The sequence below is a fragment of the Alligator sinensis genome, unplaced genomic scaffold (assembly GCF_000455745.1).
Source record: "Alligator sinensis unplaced genomic scaffold, ASM45574v1 scaffold93_2, whole genome shotgun sequence".
NCBI classification, from domain to species: domain Eukaryota; kingdom Metazoa; phylum Chordata; order Crocodylia; family Alligatoridae; genus Alligator; species Alligator sinensis.
Window position 1 is genome coordinate 1511114 of NW_005841854.1, and position 19225 is coordinate 1530338.

The 19225-nt window shown below is 45.9% G+C and overlaps 2 protein-coding genes across 4 annotated transcripts in view; one reads left to right on the forward strand and one right to left on the reverse strand.

Moving 5' to 3' along the window:
* The window catches only part of TBCE (tubulin folding cofactor E), a 50580-nt gene extending 46386 nt beyond the window's left edge, over positions 1–4194 (forward strand). The window contains exons 14-17 of one of the 3 annotated variants that reach the window (XM_006016348.3): positions 837–905; positions 1796–1855; positions 3695–3786; positions 4053–4194. In XM_006016348.3, the coding sequence (XP_006016410.1) occupies positions 837–905; positions 1796–1855; positions 3695–3786; positions 4053–4145 (314 nt within the window). In that variant the 3' untranslated portion in view covers positions 4146–4194. Of the gene's footprint in view, positions 1–345; positions 812–836; positions 906–1795; positions 1856–3694; positions 3787–4052 lie in introns of those variants that run through there. The other 2 variants (XM_025213436.1, XM_025213439.1) reach the window with 2 other exon arrangements.
* Positions 4090–19225, reverse strand: part of B3GALNT2 (beta-1,3-N-acetylgalactosaminyltransferase 2) — a 58752-nt gene continuing 43616 nt past the window's right edge. The window contains exons 12-14 of the mRNA XM_025213795.1: positions 7867–8026; positions 7367–7423; positions 4090–5640 (exon numbers count right to left, since the gene is read on the reverse strand). Coding sequence (XP_025069580.1) covers positions 5506–5640; positions 7367–7423; positions 7867–8026 — 352 coding nt within the window. The 3' untranslated portion in view covers positions 4090–5505. The remainder of the gene's footprint in view (positions 5641–7366; positions 7424–7866; positions 8027–19225) is intronic.

Genomic DNA, 19225 nt, shown 5'->3' on the forward strand with positions numbered 1-19225 from the left:
TGCAGAGCTGTCTGTCCAGTACCATCACTGCACAGGTCAGGGCCCTGGCAGCCCTGAAACAGGATTCTCTAGAAGGGCCCGGTCCTGTAGACGTGTTTAGAATACGCTGGTGCGTTCTGCTCAAGATGAGCTTGTGGCTTCACGTGCTCCTGAGGTATGGGAGACCAAGATTCATGTCCCAATTGCAGACCTTGTTCACTGGGTGTCTAAGTGGGTGGATAGGGCAGTCTCTGGTGTGTGGGAGACAGGATTGAGTCCCCGCTCCAATAAATCTGTATTTATACAAACTAAAACATCAGCAAATCTGAGACCTGCTCTGAATATCTGGTGTTCTGGTGGGTTTAGGGCACTCGTCTGAGAGCTGGCTTCAGATTCCTGCTCTGAATTGGTCAAACAAGGAGTGGACCCTGCGTGTCCCATGTGCCAGGGGAGTATTTTCAACTTCTGGCTACCACGCGTTCTGGGGTGGAGCGATCTCCCCCTCATTCCATTGCTGCATTGCATAGGGGACCCTCACTTAGGGCTGCAGACTCCAGCAAGTGACAAGGTGGGAGGTTGCATTGTTGGGTTTTGCACAGTCTGTGTCGCAGAACCTTTTGATGAGTGGAGTCCTTGCCCCTAAGGGAAGCGTAACAGCGAGGGGCAGTAGAGTTCTGTACTAGTGGGATGATCCCAAGGACCAGGTTATCCCATAAAAGATTAGTGGGTGATTTCTCTCTGCACTGACACTGGAGAGAGAGTTTAGCTGAAACATTTATCTGCAGAACTTTTTCTTTGCTTTTCCTGCTTTATTTCATTTGACTAAGAGGTGTGTGTGCATGCGTGTTGTTTTTCAGAGTATGGTGCTCCCGAAGAAGGGGAACTGAAAAGACAACAGCCTTTCACTCTGAAAAATCAGTTGCTAAGTAAGAGTTTTGAAATTAATATATTATACATTTTTGCATTTAAAATCTAGCTGCTACAAAAAGATTGTTTCTAGAGTACTAAAGTTTTAAAGCCAGTTTATGCATGCTACTGGCTTCCTGTTTGTTCAGTCTGATAATGTTCCCAGACCCAATTCCAGTACATAAGAATTTCCTTCTATATTTACAGTGTTATTAGATTGGTACTTTTGTGTCTGTAACACCTGAAGGGCAGGAAGTCTTGTGGGATAAGGTCCACAGTCATCCCTCAACCTTATGTGTAAAGTCCCAGTTATACAGTTTGGTGAATAATCTGGAGATATTATGCAGATAAACTTTGGATAATTCCTGGAACCTGTCAGGAGGCAGCAGAGAAAGGTGTCCTACATTCTCACAATTGATCCACAAAAGGAAGAGCAGATGAGGTAGTATGCCCTTACAGCCACAGTGTAGTAGATTGGGTTATTTCAATGACAGCATTTCTGGAAGAGGTAGCATGAGGGGGCTTAAAGGGTCAAAAGCCTTTGAGAGCTGGCTGTGACACATTACCATGGGCTGGGGAGACAAAATCCAGAGGAGCAGGATGAAAGGTGTAGTTTTGGCTGATGATTCTTTGCTTTTCTGTAACATATGAAGTCAGACCAGACTGCTTAAAACAAGGAGCTCCACATTCCAATTAGGGCTCAGATTCTGTTGATTTAGCCAAATTGAGAGGGGAAAACCAAACCCAAACCCAACCCTCTATTCTGCTGACCTGTCTGGACACAGCCACAATTCAGGGCTTCTGTCTAGAGCTGTAGAGCTATTGCCAGAAGTGGGCTGTGGTAGACTTGGGTTTGAAATCCAGCCAAATTTGTCACCAGGACCCTTTTTTCTTCTTCTTTTTTTTTAAGCTGTGACAATTAAGTGTCCTGATAAACCTGATCAGAAACCAATGGAGAAGAAACTACCAGGTAAGAACCGGGATGTTAGCAAGTTTGTTTCAGCAGCTGCTGGTGTGGTGCTTGCTTCTCTTTTCTACAGTCTGTAAATGGTCTGAGGATAGCTGGAGGCAGCTGCTTCCGGGGAGGCCAGCACAGGTGACCAGCTGAAGACACTGCCCACCTTAAAAGACAGGACCAGTGCCTTTATTCTAAACAACCTGAATGTTGGTTGAGGAATTTGGAAGTAGGATATGAGCCTGGTGTCAAGCCAGTATTGAGCCCTGTTACCATGTGGTGGCTATTCATTGATCTGTGAAAAAGCATGTTGCTGCCTTAATTCCAACTCTTAGTGGGCATCTTTCTGAACAGGCAAATAGTAGTCACTCAATTCCTTCACTCCTAGGCCTGCCCTCTGCAGAGCAGGCTATGAGTGAACTGGAGGGGGCAGTACAGAAAAGGGCAGGTAGTTGTAGCCTCTCTGCTGTTGAACATTTTTAAAAGTACAAGTTTTAAATGAAGCTTGCACATATTCTAAACACTGCCTTTTAGTCTTGGTACAGTGGGGGGGGTCCGCAAGGCGGTGTCCAGGCCAGGGAATGCCAAAGACTAGTCATGCTGTTAACTCCCAAGTTATAGTTGATGTACAACATGCAGTAGCCCACTAATGCCTGCTGGGGTAGGACTCAGATCAGCAAGTGCAAAGAATTTGCCTTCAGTATAAGTCACAATCAGCAAAATTCCAGCTTCAGTTTGGAAAAATCATGACTTGGTTATCAGAATTGGGCTTCTTGGTACTGAAATCAGAATGAAAGCTTAAGGCAGAAATTTAATCCAAAAGGATGGGAACTCTGTGCCTGCAGTTACCCGAGTGTATGGTGTGGCTGGGAGAACCTCTTGGTTTCATAGCTGTCACTGACTCCTTTCAGAGCTTTGACCGTTTGAAGCTCTGGGCTTCCCAAGCAGGAAAAGAAGCATGTCTGGATGGTGAAATGTGCAGAGAGACACACTCTATGAGGAAAGACGTGTTCAACATTTATTCTAAAATAAATGTCACATTTATTATCACAAGTTGCATAAAATCAGATACAGCTTTTACAAAATGTTTGATAGAAAAATATTTGTCCAAGTACAATGTGGCATTACAGGAATAACTCACTATTGCTGTGCCTTCAGGTAAAGCTTCAAAAAAAATGAAAAAATAACCAAAATATCCAGTATCTCTATTCCAAACACAGTGAACCCCTTTTACAAACTAAATTTACTCATTCAGGTTCCATTATAAAAATATCCACTCCCATCGCTCTCTGCATCGGTTCATCATGTAAGTGCATAACCACTCGCAATACGTTTAGAACTAATGAAAGTAACTGAATTCTGCAAACTGCGTACAGAAATGGTTCCAGAAAGATACTTGTCTGTTTGTTCTGGGAAAGCTGAGCCCTGGGGCCAAACATACCAGGATGGTATACCATACCATATCAGACCAGGAGGGGTGCTAGTAGGGAAGGTGTGTGATACGTGCTGAAGGTCACTTAGGTCAATCATCCATCCTAAACATGAACAGGAAAGAATGAGGCTAAAAATCTGTAATTTGGTATCTAAGGTGAGGAGAGGTTAGGTAGTAGCATTCCAACATGTTACTTATCAATCTAATCTACTAAAGATAAAATAGACCTCAGCTTGGTGCTAGCAGTTCTCCCCAGACCACAAAATGCATGATTTTGCTTTTAGAACTGAATCAGAACCATTTTATGGACTAACTACTCTGCTGGCATACATGGAAAATGTAAAGTTGCAGGGGCATAAAAGCATCAAACAGCCAGTTGTTCTGGTTAAATACTTGGCTTTCTTTTTTTCCCCCCTCAACAGATTCTATGACTATTCAGAAGGTCAAAGGATTGCTGTATCGTCTGCTTAAAATTCCTGGTTCAGAACTGAAACTATCCTATGAAAGTTCGAAAGTAAGTTGACATTCAGTAAATCAATGCATGAATTCAAACTTATTTCTGAATAATATAACTCGTGAAAGGTCACCACTGCATTCTAGAAGGCCACAGAAAGAAACTCATTTCACTTAAAGCACAGCATTCTTCTCACTGTAATTTAAGGCTCTGTTCAACTGCCATAAAACCATAGATCCCTGTTAACTGCAGCCATCTGATCCAACTCCCACTTATGTGCGTTTCAAATGAGCCTGATGAATGTCTGCATTTTTTTTAAATCCTAGATGGAAGGTAAAGAAATTGAGCTAGACAATGACCTGAAGTCCTTGCAATTTTACTCGATAGAAAATGGAGACTGCATGTTAGTACGGTGGTAATATAAATTTGTAATGGACTAAAAAAGGACTGTGCAACTTCATTAGAGAAGCCAGGGACTACCTGAACAGAATCACTCTACAACTTGTGCCTGCATGTATTTGTGTGGAAAAACATGGATTTTGTACAGAGGGATGGAACTGTTTTGAAAGAAACTCCTGGCCCCTGCGCTACTAGTATCTCAATAAATGAGATTAGCAACTCACTGTGGTTTGGTTTTTCAGTGAATTGTTTAGCATATCAGAGGAGCAGAATTTTGCTGGTTCCTTAAATTGGCAGCCTAAATGGTTGTGGAATAGGGGTTTTCCCCTAAGTTCGTGTTGCAGTGGTGCGGAGAGAACAGTACATTTATTACAGAAAATAATATGGAATCCAGAATCGTATTTTCACTTACAATAGGTGCAAGCATCAAGCTGCTAACAGAACTAATGTTGTACTGGAAAAGGCCACTTACATCACTTTGTCTCCTTCACTTCTAAAGACCTTGAAAGCAGAGGACATAAACACAGCATCTCCAATGCTTTGTAGAATATTTAAGATTACAGGCTGACAGACATAAGCCTGTATTCTACTTAATCAGTAAGAAAAATGGATAGTGCCGTTAGCCCAGACTGCTGAATTTGAAAATTTATTAAAAATATCTTGTTAGCATGTTGTAGGACTTTACAAGTTAAAAGGTAGTGTCTATACTGGTAAATTGCTTGAACCTGCTGTACTTTCAAGTGTGTACCCTTTCAAGTGTGTACAGAGCCATCAGAATTCCCTTTTGAAACTGGCTATATCTGCAGTAGTTCAAGATTTGGTATAAGCAAACTTTGATACCTGGCATCATCTCATCCAAACGATTAAACTAAGTATAAAACACACACCAGAGAAACCCTGAACCCAGCTATCCCAAGCTCACATTGCTGCTGTCTTGATTAACAAATTACATTAATTCTGCAAACAAATATACTGGCCTAGAACCTGGACTTCAGGGAGACTGAGCAAGTGTAAGACTGCACACATAGGCTCAGACCTTACTTAGATCCAGGCTTCAGGCAGTATTCCAGCCCAGAGTTAAGTCAGTAGTGCTTTAATTTAAAAAATAAGTTAGTTGGCATTCTGCTGTGTGCATTTATCATTTATTCATTGCAAGAAGTTCTTTGACTTAATAAAAAAGAAATTGCTTATCTTAAACATTTTGGTTTTTCTCAGACCAACACCTACCCTATAGAAAATGTTAATGTGGACGGTATCAGTCAATTAGTTATCAAAAGGGATGTGCAAATACAGTGCAGGTGGAATTCCCACCATTCACCACCTTAAATATTCCTGATTAGGTAACTCCTAAAACCTGGCCGTTGCCTGGCCTCCGCTCTGTCATCTTTCCTCGCATCTACAAGGATCTCCGCACAGTTCCTTCACCCTCCAGAGCTCTGTTAGTTCCTGTGGAGAATACTGAGGGGAAGACAGCATGCCAGACTCGCATGTCTTCTCACACAACCAGAGACTGTCCTGTCAGAGACAGTGAGTTCAATCAGAGATTTTAAAAAAGATTTCACCTTCTACATTAACACTCTTGCTACAGTGAATCAGGTATTTATGGTCTACTGCACACTTGTTACTAGGATCACGAGTTGGTGATGGTGGCCAACAGTATAGCAGAGGGTATGTGCACATTACCCATTAGACCTTTGCGATGTTTGAGGTGAGGAATATTCATACCAAAAAAAAAAGGTCTGCTCATGCTGGTGGGCCTTTAACTTGGCTTCAACGTATATTTGCCTAGATTCCTACTGGCCAGAGGCTCTAACAATGCTACAGCAGAAGTTCTGCCAAAAGGCAAGCTTTTAGCAGCGGTGTAAGACCATGCTTTGTTCCAAATCCCTTTGAAGCATCCGTGAGCAGAAATGAAGCAGAGGGAGCAAAATGGGTTTGTGAAGGCCAAGCAAGCTCTACTCTGTGGTTACAGCCTGAAGTGCCACTGGAGCTGGCACAAAGTCCTAGCTCCTGGATGAAGTAGGGCTAGACAGGTTATTAATCCCTCCCCTCGGGCTAGCTCAGCCCATAGTTCCAAGCCCAGTATGCAGCTAGCTCTGCGTATCTAGGTGGATTCTGTTGTTCCCCCTCCCACCAGTTTTTAGTGAATTTCCCCATGAAGACAAGCTGCCCTTGAATTTTTCACCCTAACCTCCATAGAAAGCTTCTGAACCTGACTGTAGCTTATGGGTAAAAGCTTAATGTTCTCTGCATGGGGAGAACGTCTCCATGAATGTCACAGAAGCCATCTTCAAATGAGATGCTGTGGTACTGGCAGCATGCCACCGTGGATACACTGCTCCCATACCTCAGCCTGCTCATTTATCTCCACGCCATTCTGGAATGCAGGCAGCCCCTTTGTAGTACAGGTCAGACGTGGAAAACTACTAATGAATACTTGCAGAGGAGCCAGCTGTGGTTGAAAGTGAAAAGCCCAGCATGCATTCATGAGGGTAATTGCCCCAGAGCATTTGCCAAAGACCATGTGTGGGTTTGTTTGTTCCTGGGGTTAGGAAATGGTTTGCTGTAGAGACAAAGGCCTAGAGGCAGCTTTAGGGGCCAAAGGCGACATTCAGTGGAAATGAAGTGCCTTAATACAACACTGCGATGCAATTAGAATCGGTTGCTGCCCAGGCTCCCCAGATGCACCTGTTTGCTTTTCAGGTTCTCTCAGTTCCTTGAGGGAGGTCTGTTTCTTCACAGGCCCAGAACCCTCCTCCCTAAGCCTGATCAGGATCTAAAATTGGATCCCTTTGCTCATCTCCTTTGAGGGGCCCAATTCTCCAAATGCCCTTCACACACACATTGGGGGCTAGTGCCTTAGAATAGTGCAAAGCACTGCATTGCCCAGAAGACAGCCATACCCTCCAGGCTGTAGCCTAGTCCAGCAGTTGGCAACAGTTTTCCAGAGGCAGGCCAGAACAAACCAGCTCGGAGAGAAACTCCTCTGACACCAAATGTTGCCACACCCTCCCTTGTTCCAGGCCAGATTCAAGGGCTCCGGACACTGGATCTGGCCTGCGAGCCGTAAGTTGCCGACCCCTGCTGTAGTGTGTGCGCTCACTGTCCAGCCCTCTTGATGCTGAGCAAATGTGCAGCTTGCATCACAAGAAAACAATCCCAGTGCTGTAATGCTCAGCCTTCCTGCCCTATCCAAGTAGCACCTTGGAAACCAGTAGACAATGCCCATAGACTTACTCACCTGATATCGCTTAGGCCCTATTGCTGCCATCCAAATGCCCATGCTCACATCTTCACCCTAAAACGACCCATTTGCAGAATGCAAACAATAAACAGCAAAAATTAGCTTCAGAAAATGCATGCACTACGAAATTCGGAACTAAATGATATCTGCCATGCGCATGCAATATAACATGAAGTCCTGCTTTTGGCAATGGTAAAATTAATCATCCAAGCACTTCTGAGGTAGTTAATAAGCATATGGCATTTTACTAATTGGGAACTGAGGCAGACAGGTTTAGTGATTTCTGAGACCATATTCCAAGGGCCATGATTAGAATAGGAGCTCTCAGTCCCAAATCATGCATCTCTCCTCTAATAAGCCATGCATTCCCCACAACCATCCTAGTACCTAGAGGGGAAGAATCTAACCCCTGGGGCAAAGACTCCAAGCAGCAGCTTAGAGCACTCGAGCAACCCAACAGCTGCCCAATAACCCCTCCAAAAACACACCTCTAGTACCTGGTAGGTCTTTAGCCTTTCAGAGTTACTTGCCAGCCACTGAACAATGTCTTTGGAGATAACATAACCAGACCCACAAGCAAAGGCTGGATAAGCTGGACTTGGATACTCCAATTCTTGCCACTTCCCAGTTCGGTCAACTGCCCAATTCAGCCTGAAACTTAAGATCAAAATAATGATGTGAACGTCTTTTAAGTAATATCACTTCAACATCCATGCAACTTGGCTTGCTGTACTTTTGCACTGCTAAATAATAAGCATTGATTTAAAAGCCTGGAAAATCTGTTTTTTGGAGTTATAATTCAAATAGTCCTATTACACAAAGACTTGAGGTCTGTTGAGGCCAAGCACAAACCACTGAGCACTTTGACTCTGTCTTGAAATTGGAAATTACATCCTGTTTCCTCTAAATGCAGACATTTTTCAGCACAAAACCCCAAAACTTTACCAGCCAGCTAATTTACAGACCATCTGCACTGCTGCTAGCTTTGGTTTATAAAACCACAAATGTACATACGTACAGTCTGCACGACAACACACCCTGCTGCCTTCCCTGCTCAGATCCCTGCCTCTCCTATATGTTGTAAATAGATGACAGGTACTTCCAGCAAACAGGCAGGTAGTGGGATGTTAAATGTGCTGTGCTGGTATCAGCTTCACCAATATCAACTGATACTCTTAAAATGTAGCAAGCAAGCAAGGGAAAGGGATGATCCAGCAAAAAGGGATGCTGTTTATTCCGTTATCCCTAGAAAAGAGGGAACTAATGACCCAGGATCCCGGTTTTCTCTGATAAAAAACCTCAAATTCTCTGATAAACCCAAAACCTGTGATTAAAATTAAAGGCCCCCTCACAGGCCCCCTAGCCCTATGTTGCCCCTCATTTCCCTTCCACAGCCCACTCCCCCAGCCCTGCTCATGCCCTCCCCGCAGCCTGGTGGGTAGGGGTGTGCGAAGCTTTGGTCGCCGATTCGATTCAGAGGCCGAATCACCGAATCCAAATTGAATCGGGAGGACCCCGCCCCAAATCGATTTGGAAAAAGATTCAGAGATTCGGAAGGCAGTCTTTCAGGGGAACAAACTGAGAAGAGGGAGGGGGAGCACGGTGGGGAAAGACTAACATCTGTAGCTGACCAGTGACTGTGATCTTTCCCTGAGTCCCCTTCTAATCACTGCTCTGGGGGAAGGACACAAAAACAGCATATAAGCCTCTGTCTGCAGCCTTTCTTTCCCTTTTGTGAGCTGTTTTTGCCTGAGCAACAGTGTCTGAAAGGTACTAGACTGGCTTGGCTTCCTAGTTAGTCTCCTGCTAGTTTGTTTTTGGAAAGGATTGGATACAGCTTACTAACTAGAATCCCTCTTCCCTATCCAATCCATTTTTTTCCAACTTATTCTTTCCCCCCAAAGCCTCTTATTTGCTCTTGGTTTTTTTATCCCTCACACTTTTTAAAAAGAAAGCTGTGTTTTCCCTGGCAGTGTGATCCATCACTGTGCAGGAAAGCACGCATGCACGCACACACACGCACACATACACAAAGAGGAGATATTACTATTATTAATTACACACACATACAGTAAACTAAACACAACACAGAAGAAGTCAGACACATTCTTATGGTATTTCACCGGACCGAGGGGAAAGACAAGCAAGATAAGGATCACAAAGGGCATGGTGGGAATGATAGCCTTCCCAATGTGGATGCTGAGTTGGTGCAAAACCAACGAGAAAAGCTAGACATTTATAAGTCAGCAGGACCAGATGGACTTCACCAGAGAGTGCTGATGGAGCTGGCTGAGGTCATTGTGAAACCCCCGGCAAAACTTTCAAAAATTGTGGCACACAGGGGAGATCCCTGAGGACTGGAAGAGGGCCAACATTGTGCCCATCTTCAAGAAGGGGAAGAGGGAGGACCCGGGCAACTATAGGCCAGTCAACCTAGCCTCCATCCCAGGGAAAATCCTGAAAAAACTCATTAAAGAATCTATGTGCAATACACTTGTTGAGGGTAAAATTCTGAATGACAGCCAGCATGGCTTCATCGCGGGTAGGTCCTGTCTTACCAATCTCATCTCCTTCTATGAACAGGTCTCTCACCATGGGAGAGAAGGTCGACATTATATAACTAGACTTCCAAAAGGCTTTTGATTTAGTATCCCCCACCATATCCTTGTGGAAAAATTGGAAGATTGTGGGCTTAACTGCTCAACAGTTCAGTGGGTGGAAAACTGGCTGCATGGGAGGACCCAGAGAGTTCTCATGTGTCATGCTGGTGAGAAGTGGTCAGTGGTGTCCCTCAGGACTGGTGCTTTTCAACATCTTTATCAATGATTTGGATGTGGGGGTGAAAAGCTCGCTGGCCAAGTTTGCAGATTACACCAAGTTATGGGGGAGCGTGGCCATGCCAGAAGATAGGCTGCAGATACAGGCAGACCTGGACAGGTTCAAGAGTGGGGTGGACCAGAACCAGATAAAGTTCAACACTCAGAAGTGTAAGGTGCTCCATCTGGGGGCAAACAATCCCCAACATACCTACAGGCTCGATGGCAACAATTTCACTTGCACCACAGCCGAAAGGGACGTAGGGGTAGTGATCGACCATCGCATGAACATGAGCCGACAGTGTGGTGCTGCGGTTAGCAGGGCAAACAACACACTGGCATACACTAACCATTGCATCTCGTGTAAAACTAAGTAAGTGATACTCCCATTGTACTCTGCACTGGTGAGACCACAGCTGGAGTACTGTGTCCAGTTCTGGGCACTGCACTTCAACAAGGCCATGGAACAACTTGAGAGGGTCCAGAGAAGGGCCATATGATCAGGGACTTGCAAGACAAGCCATACGAGGAGAGGCTGATGGACTTGGGCCACTTCAGCCTACAGAAGAGAAGGCTAAGCGGGGACTTGGTAGTGGCTTACCGCTACACTAGGGGAGTACATCAAGAACTCAGTGAACAGCTGTTCACCAGGCACCCCTGGGGAAGACCAGGAGCAATGGATACAAACTCCCGGAAGGCCGCTTCAGGTTCAATTCCAGGAAAAACTCCTTCAGTCAGGGTGTCCAGACTGTGGAATAAACTCCCTGCAGTGGTGGTGCAGTCATCTACCCTGGTGGTTTTCAAGAGAAGAGTGGACAGTCACCTTGCTGAGGTCACTTGACCCTAGTTGTCTTTTCCTGCCTAGTGCAGGGGGACTGGACTCGATGATCTAGAAGGTCCCTTCCAGCCCCTAACAATCTATGAATCCATACAGTAATCAGAGAAGAAGAAGAGATATTACAGCAGCACATGTACACAGACACGTTTTCCAGCACAGGAAAGATTAATATGAAGCATGCTGGGAGGGAGAGGGGCTAAAGGGGGTAGGGGGAGAGCTAGAACTGCAAGTTTCCCTCCCAAACATAGGCGCACCCTCTTTCCTGGCAGCCATGAGTCTTCTGCTGCCAGTGGGACCAAAGAGGTGGGAGCAGCGGCTACTAACACCAGAAATAGCCACCACCAGCAGAATGACAGTCTCCTCCACCCCAATTTCATCTCCCAGCATGAGCCTCCCAGTGCCAGAGGAGGAGCTGGATATGGAAGCAGAGGACGTGAGCGCTGTAGCAAAAGAAATTCTAGGGACTGAGGAGGAATCAGAGTTTGTGCTCCATGCCCCTCAAAATTCCCCTTGACCCAGGTTTCCTTCTCTGGAAAACAGCACCTCAGAGGGGGTTGAGGTGGAGGCAAGTGACTCAACTGTGTCAGCTCCTCCTCTTGTTGTGCCTCAGCCTGTTGAGGGGAATAAGGCAGGATCCCCACCCTCAACCCAGAGGCAGGGAGATAGTGTAGTGTGGGATCATTCTGAGGTGGCAGATGATCCCAAGTATGTTATCTGCCAGCACTGCTGAAGGCAGATCAGCCAGGGCAAGAAGGTGAAACACGTCAGCACCACAGCGATGCTGCTGCATCTCAGAAGGCAGCACCCCCTTGGCCTTCTTCCTCCTCAGCCTGGCACCAGTGGGTGTGCGCCCAAAGGAAAGTCCCCCTCTTGCTCCAAAGCCCATGTCCACACAAAGAAGAGGCAAGCCACCCTGGAGTGGTGAGGGAAAGCTGCAGAGGGACGTGTGTTGCAAGGGTGAGTGAGGTTACCCAGAGCATTGGGGAGATCCTTGCTGTGCATGGCCAGCCCTTCTCCTTTGCTGAGTGGCCAGGGTTCAGTCAGCTCATAGCCCTATCCTACTAAGTGCCCACATGCACCACCTGTAGCAGCATGGTGGTGCCCTCCCTGCATGAGGCATGCATGGAGTACTTGAAGGAGGAGCTGCGCAAGGCAGGGCTGCAGGTAGCCTTGCACTTCACCTCGGACGTCTGGAGCAGCCGGGGTTGAGATCACACCTACCTCTTTCTCACAGAGCACTGGTGCAATCGGTCAGGCCATCGGTGGACTCTTCTTCAAGCGGAGGTGATAGATGAGTCCCACACGGCAAGGGAGATCATGGTGGCCATGAACCGCATGGTGTAGGGGTGGCTCACTGGACAAGCCAAGCTCACCTACGGGTTTATGGTCACTGACAATGGGGCCAATATGGTCAAGGCGGTCTGGGATGCCAATTTTGTTGGCATCTGCCGTGTAGCACACAAGTTCCACCTCATAGTCAGGGATGCCTTGGAGGGGAATAGGGCTGCCAGTGATGTCACCATCACTACCACCCAGTTGATTTCAAAATGCAGGAAGGTGGCAGGCTACTTCCACTGCAGCATCAAGACAGGCAAGATGCTGTGGGAGAAACAGGCAGAGCTGAGCATCCTGCAGCACAAAACCATGCAGGATGTGGAGACTCAGTGGAACTCCACAAACCTGATGCTCGAGAGGCTGGTTGAACAACAGAAGGCCATCCATGAGATGGCCTTGCTTGGGGAGATTGGGATCAGCAGCCCCCTTAACAGAGCTCAGTGGGATACCATCTCCCAGATCTTGGCGGTCCTCAAGCCCTTCCTTGAGGTCACTGAGACCTCAGCGCTGGCAATGCCCTCCTCAGCCAGGTGATCCCCATAGTGAGGGAACTGGAAAACCAAATGAAGAAGTTCCAGGGCATCAATGTTCCTGGCTGGGGCAGGCTGCTGTCACCAGATGTGCAGGCACTGGTGAGGCAGCTGAAGGAGGGCATCAGGAAATGGTTGGATCTGTTGCAGTCCAGTACAGTCCACATGCTGGCAGGCATGTGTTGCCAGGCTGTGGAGGTCCTGGGAGAGGGCAGCAGGGTGGAAGCCTGAGCCTGAAGTGGGCAGCCCTAGACCCATGCAGAGATCTGGGAAGCGCAGGTACCCCTGCCCCCCAGGAGCGCATGTAGTTGCAGGGAGCAGCCCCCCCACAACCAAGCCCACAGCAGGCAGCCTGCCCTGCTCCACACACAGCTCTAGGAGGTGCAGGTCCCCACTGGCCTCCAGGAGTGTGTGTAGCTGCAGGGAGCTGTCCCCACCCCCTGCCCCCTGGATGAGCCGCCTGCGGTCCCGTCCCACTCCCCACCAGGGCCCTGCGGCCGTATGTTGTGGCCATGCCCCAAGCCCCAGGTACTGCCCGGCTGGGCAGCAGCCCCAGCCCCTCCCCTGCCCAACTCCCTCCCTCCCTCTGGGGACCTCAATCCCCCCACCCAGACTTACCTGCGGGAGCTGCTCTCCAGGCCGCCTGGCAGCCATGTGCATATGGTGCCCCCTGCCTGACTGTTGTCCTCCTGCTCCCTCCCAGCCCCTCGCAGGCTGGAACTCTGCCAGCCCCCAGTGAGCTCTTTGCAAAAGTGCAAAATCCACAGATTTTTCAAAGTAAAATGAGAAATCCGCTTTTGCCTCTGGTAAAAGGTAAAATCCACAGTTTTCTCTGTTTTCCTCATGGGAACTGGAAAACCTGGATCCCTGCTAATGACCATTCAGAAATTAAACTAAGTTGAGGGTCCTGGTCATTCTGGAGATGGCCGTCTTGCCTTTGAATTGCCACAGCAGCAAGTCTCAAGCTCGCAGAGCACCAGGTCAGAAATCATCTGGTTTCAAACCCGCAAACCTGCCACAGACTTGCTGCCTATGGGGTGACCAGAGAGAAATTCAGGAATTGATAGGTAGCAGGTATGTGTAGCAAGACAAGCAGGGCCTCTCCCTCCCTCCCCCAGAGTCTTCTTTCTCCAGGGCCCCAGACTTTCTTCCTCAATCTGGTGGCAAAGCCTTAAACCAAACCAGTGAAGTCTTCAACTCAAAGACACTAACCAGTCCTGTCCTCAGGCCTTGGATCCCAACCGAGTTTCTAGGCCCACTCCCAGCACTGATGTTACATTAAAAATAAACACAGGTCTCCAAGTCTACAGAGACCCAAAGCTCCCTGCACTCTCTCCCCTGCCCCACTTCCCAGGATATTTTATTGTGGAAGCCTGCTACCTGCCGTGTCCTAAGGTTACTGTTCCAGGGGAAGCCCAGCAGAGTTGGGAGCCCTGATCAGCCCCCATTACAGGGCTCCTAGACAGGCGGCATTCAGGGTTTTCTCCCATGCTATGTGCTGCTCCCCAGGATCCCTCCCTCAGAGTCTGCCACCTTCAGCCCAAAGGTCTGCCATTTAAAACACGGCCTCTGGAACAGGGTAGCACAGCTCTAGTGTTTTCCTTTCTTGGTTTTAAAAAGTGATGTATACAATTCCCTGTACATACGATTTGTGGTATTTGCTCTGCTCCACAGAATATTTTGCAAGCTGCGGCAGAAGAGGGCTAGGGAATAACTAAGTATTTCTTTGAACAGACATGCTCATCTGAGGCAGGAGGCTGAGCGTTTTGTGCAAAAGGATTCTGTGCTTTACGATTCCCTTGCATGATACCAGGCACAGCTCTTCCTCCGACTTCTGTCTGGAAGATGAGGCAGGCTGTCTGGTTAGTTCAGGGATTACTTTGTTCTGTGCTCTTCTGCTTTCTTTGACAGACACCCGTGTGGTGGCATGTGTGTGCCAACAAAGCAGTTTTTCCCCCTTTTACAAGAAGGCACACGATTTAAGTCCATCATAAAGTAAGTTCAACAGCCTCAGTAAACTTCCTAATAGCCCAACAGTTATTTTAGAGCCATTCAATACTTGCACATCAGTTTGGATGCAGTAGATCCTAGTAGGGTAGAGCTGATGGCTTGGTAGAGGCAAGCATAAAACTATCACAGGGCATACCCACATAATGGCTGATGCTAACCATCAGTATCACTCTGTCTAACAAGCACTGACGTTCACCCAAAAGATGCTCAGCTGCAAGCAAATAAGTCTTTTCCACTTTAGGCTAGTTACTTTGAGTCGTGGTGCATACATTTACACACACACACACACACACACACACACACACACACACACACACACACACACACACCTTGCTAAGCAAAACCTGGGTCTACAGTTACACCACTACAAGTAATTAAAGGCAGAAGGCAACATGAAGTCAGGACAGCAATGTAATTCTTGCTGGATCTCTAGTATCTCTACCACTGGCAATGAATGTTCTCAGTGAAAATCTGAATGTACCAACCCTTGGAGGTACCAACCTTGGAGAAGAGACCTCAACATACTGATGGAAAAAATAAATCAACACAAATATAATTGTAGATGGTTACAATTGGGCCATCACCTATAATGAATCATACGGTAAAGTGTTTTCATACTCGCCCTGCCTGAAAAAGGAGACCCCACAGCTATAGTTTCAGCTACCTGTATAATAACATTAAATGTTTGAACCCGTTATGGAATTTTTTTACTTTCTGTCAATTGACAAGCATCAGGCCTACGACAGGGAACGATACTGTTTCAGCCAGAAACCGCATTTGTAACCGCCACGCATGTTCAAGTTTACCAACACTTACACAGCTTGTATGTTCTGTTTTGTTTTGACATTCTGTATTTTCCTTTACACTGTGTTTTGAAGGATGCTGTAAGTGTTGTTACTGCACCTTGTATCGAATATTTGACAGTAGGTTTCAACTGCCAATTATAAACACACAGCAAACAGTGGTTGAAAACCATCCAAACAAGAGGAACCAATCAAAAGTACCTTCTTAAACAACAGGACACCTCAGCCTTGTGCCCAACACCATTTTGGTAGACATGACTTTTATCCCTAGAGGGGAAAACAAGGCTGAGGTGTCCTGTTGTTTAAGAAGGTACTTTTGATTGGTTCCTCTTGTTTGGATGGTTTTCAACCACTGTTTGCTGTGTGTTGAAAACCAATCTTAGGCTATTTGTGTTTCAGAAACAGCCAGTTGTACAAAACAACCTAGAAAAGGGTATTCTAAAGAGCAGTTGTGCTCAGGATAGCAGCATAATTAGAGGTGGGCAAGGGGGGCACGAATCCTGGGCACTGATTAGGGGAGCAGGCAGGGGGCACCACAACAGACACTGCTACTCCAGCAGCAACAGGTCTGGTGCAGAGAAAAAAGTCAGGAAGTGAAGGCATGAAGGTGTTGTCCCCATACATGCCCCCAGTCACTGAATTAAATGTTTGACATTTTTGTTCAACATGGCATTCAGCAGTGCCTGTGGATAAGAAGGCAAGTGAAAAGCTTAACTCTTTGGCTGGGAGACACCTTCCCCCGTAGCTGTCAGGACCCTAGAGCCCCCATGGCTCCATTCCCCGAGTCCTGGACACTGGCTGGAGCCTGCAGCTGCCCAGGGTGCAAACTCTACCAGATTCATCTCTGCCAGGATGTGTTTTCAGAGTTATAAACTAAGTAACAGAAGCTGACCTTGTTACCCCTTCCCCATTACAAATGGAAAAACCCTTTGGATCTAAAACCTTACTGAAACCAGTTTCTTTTATAAACACTATGAAGTTTTCATTCTTCAAAGAAAACATTCATGGCTTGGAAACGTTTCACAGGAGATACTGGTTAATTCTAACTTACATCATCAACATGCACAACTTTTCTTGTCCTCAAATACTTATTCTCTCAAAAGAAGCATGTATTATCTACAAAGTTTTGTATCTGCTGCCATATGCCATTTTATAGGAGTAGTAAGATGTTTTATGCAATCTATAGCAAGGTCATTTGTTTTAGTTGGTTATTAATGTATGAAGCTATTTAAATACAAAAGAGTATATTAATTGGAAAACTCATTAGGTATCTGGAAATGCTTAAGCAACTCCTTACTAAACTTGAGTGCAAGAACCATCTCTCCCAGGATGTCTAAAGACTCTCTTGTGGAATCAACTTAAGTTGAAGTCCAAACATAAGCTTGGCATATCCATTAGCAGATGGGATTCATGACTGAGGCTGCTACCAAGACCATCACCTCAAGGTGTTGAGCCAGTGACAGCGACTGGTATCTGAATTCAGCCCTGGAAAGGGATGCACTTTTTACTTTCAGTGAGACTATGGCAAAAGAAGAGCATAAATTCCTCCAAACTAAGATGCATACTTTTTTGCTTATGCTTTTACATGCTCTTTCACTCACTCTTATATAACTCATCTCAATCTGCTCATTTTCACCTCATCAGGCTTTCATGCTAGCATGTCAACAGGCAAGCAAATGACACCAGCAAGGCAAAGAACAAAGGACTCACAACATGGAAACAAAAAGCAGTCCCTTTTCAACACAGCCCCATTTCTGTAACACAGTTGCTCCCATACATCAACAGTCTCAACAGATGGGAGGTTACAAAAGCATTGCCATAGGGTGAGATTTAAATAGTTTCTGAAGTGACTTTAATAGGATATGGAAATGCCTTTGCAGGGCAAAAATAGCTTCTTTGGTTAAATGCCGTTTCTTTGGACAACTTATTGTGGGATAGGGCAGATTTGTTAACCAGGATGAACAGTGAGACGCAGCACAGTTTAATCTGAATTTAAAATTCCTCATATCCATTATTTTCCCTTCTCTGGTTTTCTTCTTGAAGATTTGCATGCAACCAATTTAAATACTTCTTTCTTCCTTTCTGTTGCATCAGATTTTACTGAGATCGCTCAGCTTTATCCATTTACAAACCATTATAGCCTATTCAGGATTAAGTGGGATTCGCTGACCCTGAATCAAAATTACTTTGCTCACCTACGATACATGAATGTTGGTCTCGCCTTACCTAGGTACAAGCGATCCTACCACAGGAGGACGCATACTCAAGGTTCTGATCTCCATTGCACGTTCTCCATTTAACCCCCTTTTACCACTTGTGTTTTATTCCTCCCCCCTTTTCCTTCTTCTTTAGCAATAAAATATATGCTGTTCGTAACTGTGAGCACTGTCTTGTTTTTGATTGCATTTAGACATGGCAAGAAGCCCAGGTGACTAAAGTAAGGGAACAGGGGATGTCTCTGGCCTGAGCTGACATCAAGAGAGACAATCATTAGGACTGGACTTGTGGAATTCTTGTTTTCCCAGGCTACAAAAGACTTAGCAACTCCGCCATGCAACTCTTTTAAACCTCTGTCCTGCCCAACTCAAGGCCAAGGTCACTTTAAACAGTCTGCTGTAAACAGTAATGAGAATGCCAAGTTGAGTATTGCTAAAAGCCTGGGAAAGGCCTAAAACCTGCCAGTTACTTGAAAAGGAAGGGTAAGGAAAACCTCCTTCAGTTTGTAAAGCAGACCTCCCCTGGGCAGAGCTGGGCACTACAAGCACACATTTCCAAAGCTTCCTGTTTGTTTTTAATCTTCGATCAGAATAAAGAGCTCGGTTCTGACCTCTCACCAGTTCCCAATAACTCCCTGGACTTCAGTGAGTTGTTTTTCATTTATGTGGGATCAAAATCAATCCCAAAGGGCAGCCACCCGTAAAAGTCATATGACCAAATGCATCCCTGGGGTCTGGAGAAACCACCTGAATGCAGCTGCGAATTTGCAGTTTTTAACAGGACAGATTTATAAGCAAAGCTCCTGCAAGGTGGATCTAAATTCTGAATTGGGACCAGTGGTTTCCCTGACAGGGGTGGAGGCACTCTGAAGTAGTTTAAAGTTTTGGGTTATTTTTGGTTTCGGGTTTTTTTTTTTGTTTTTTAAGAACACTTTTCAAAAATGGAATTAAAATATGAAGCTGCATACAATACAATCTAGCGCTGCAGCCATAGATTTTAAAGCCAGAAGGAACTGTCCCAGTTATCTCATCCGACCTTCTGTGTAACACCTCCACAGAATTTCACAAAAACTACAACCAGACGTGGCATTTGTCCCAGAATAAACCATTTTATCTCAGGACAAAGTACAATCGTTCAGATGCTCCATGTTCATTGTTCTAGGATAAACCCCAAAAAGGTTCACAGGGTAAGAAGTCCTAACGTTTTATCCCGTGACTTTGCAAAGTGCATCTGAATGGTTGTACTGGGTTTGCTTGACTGAATCAATGGTAGAAAAGTAGGAGTGAATTTAGCCACTCACTAAATCC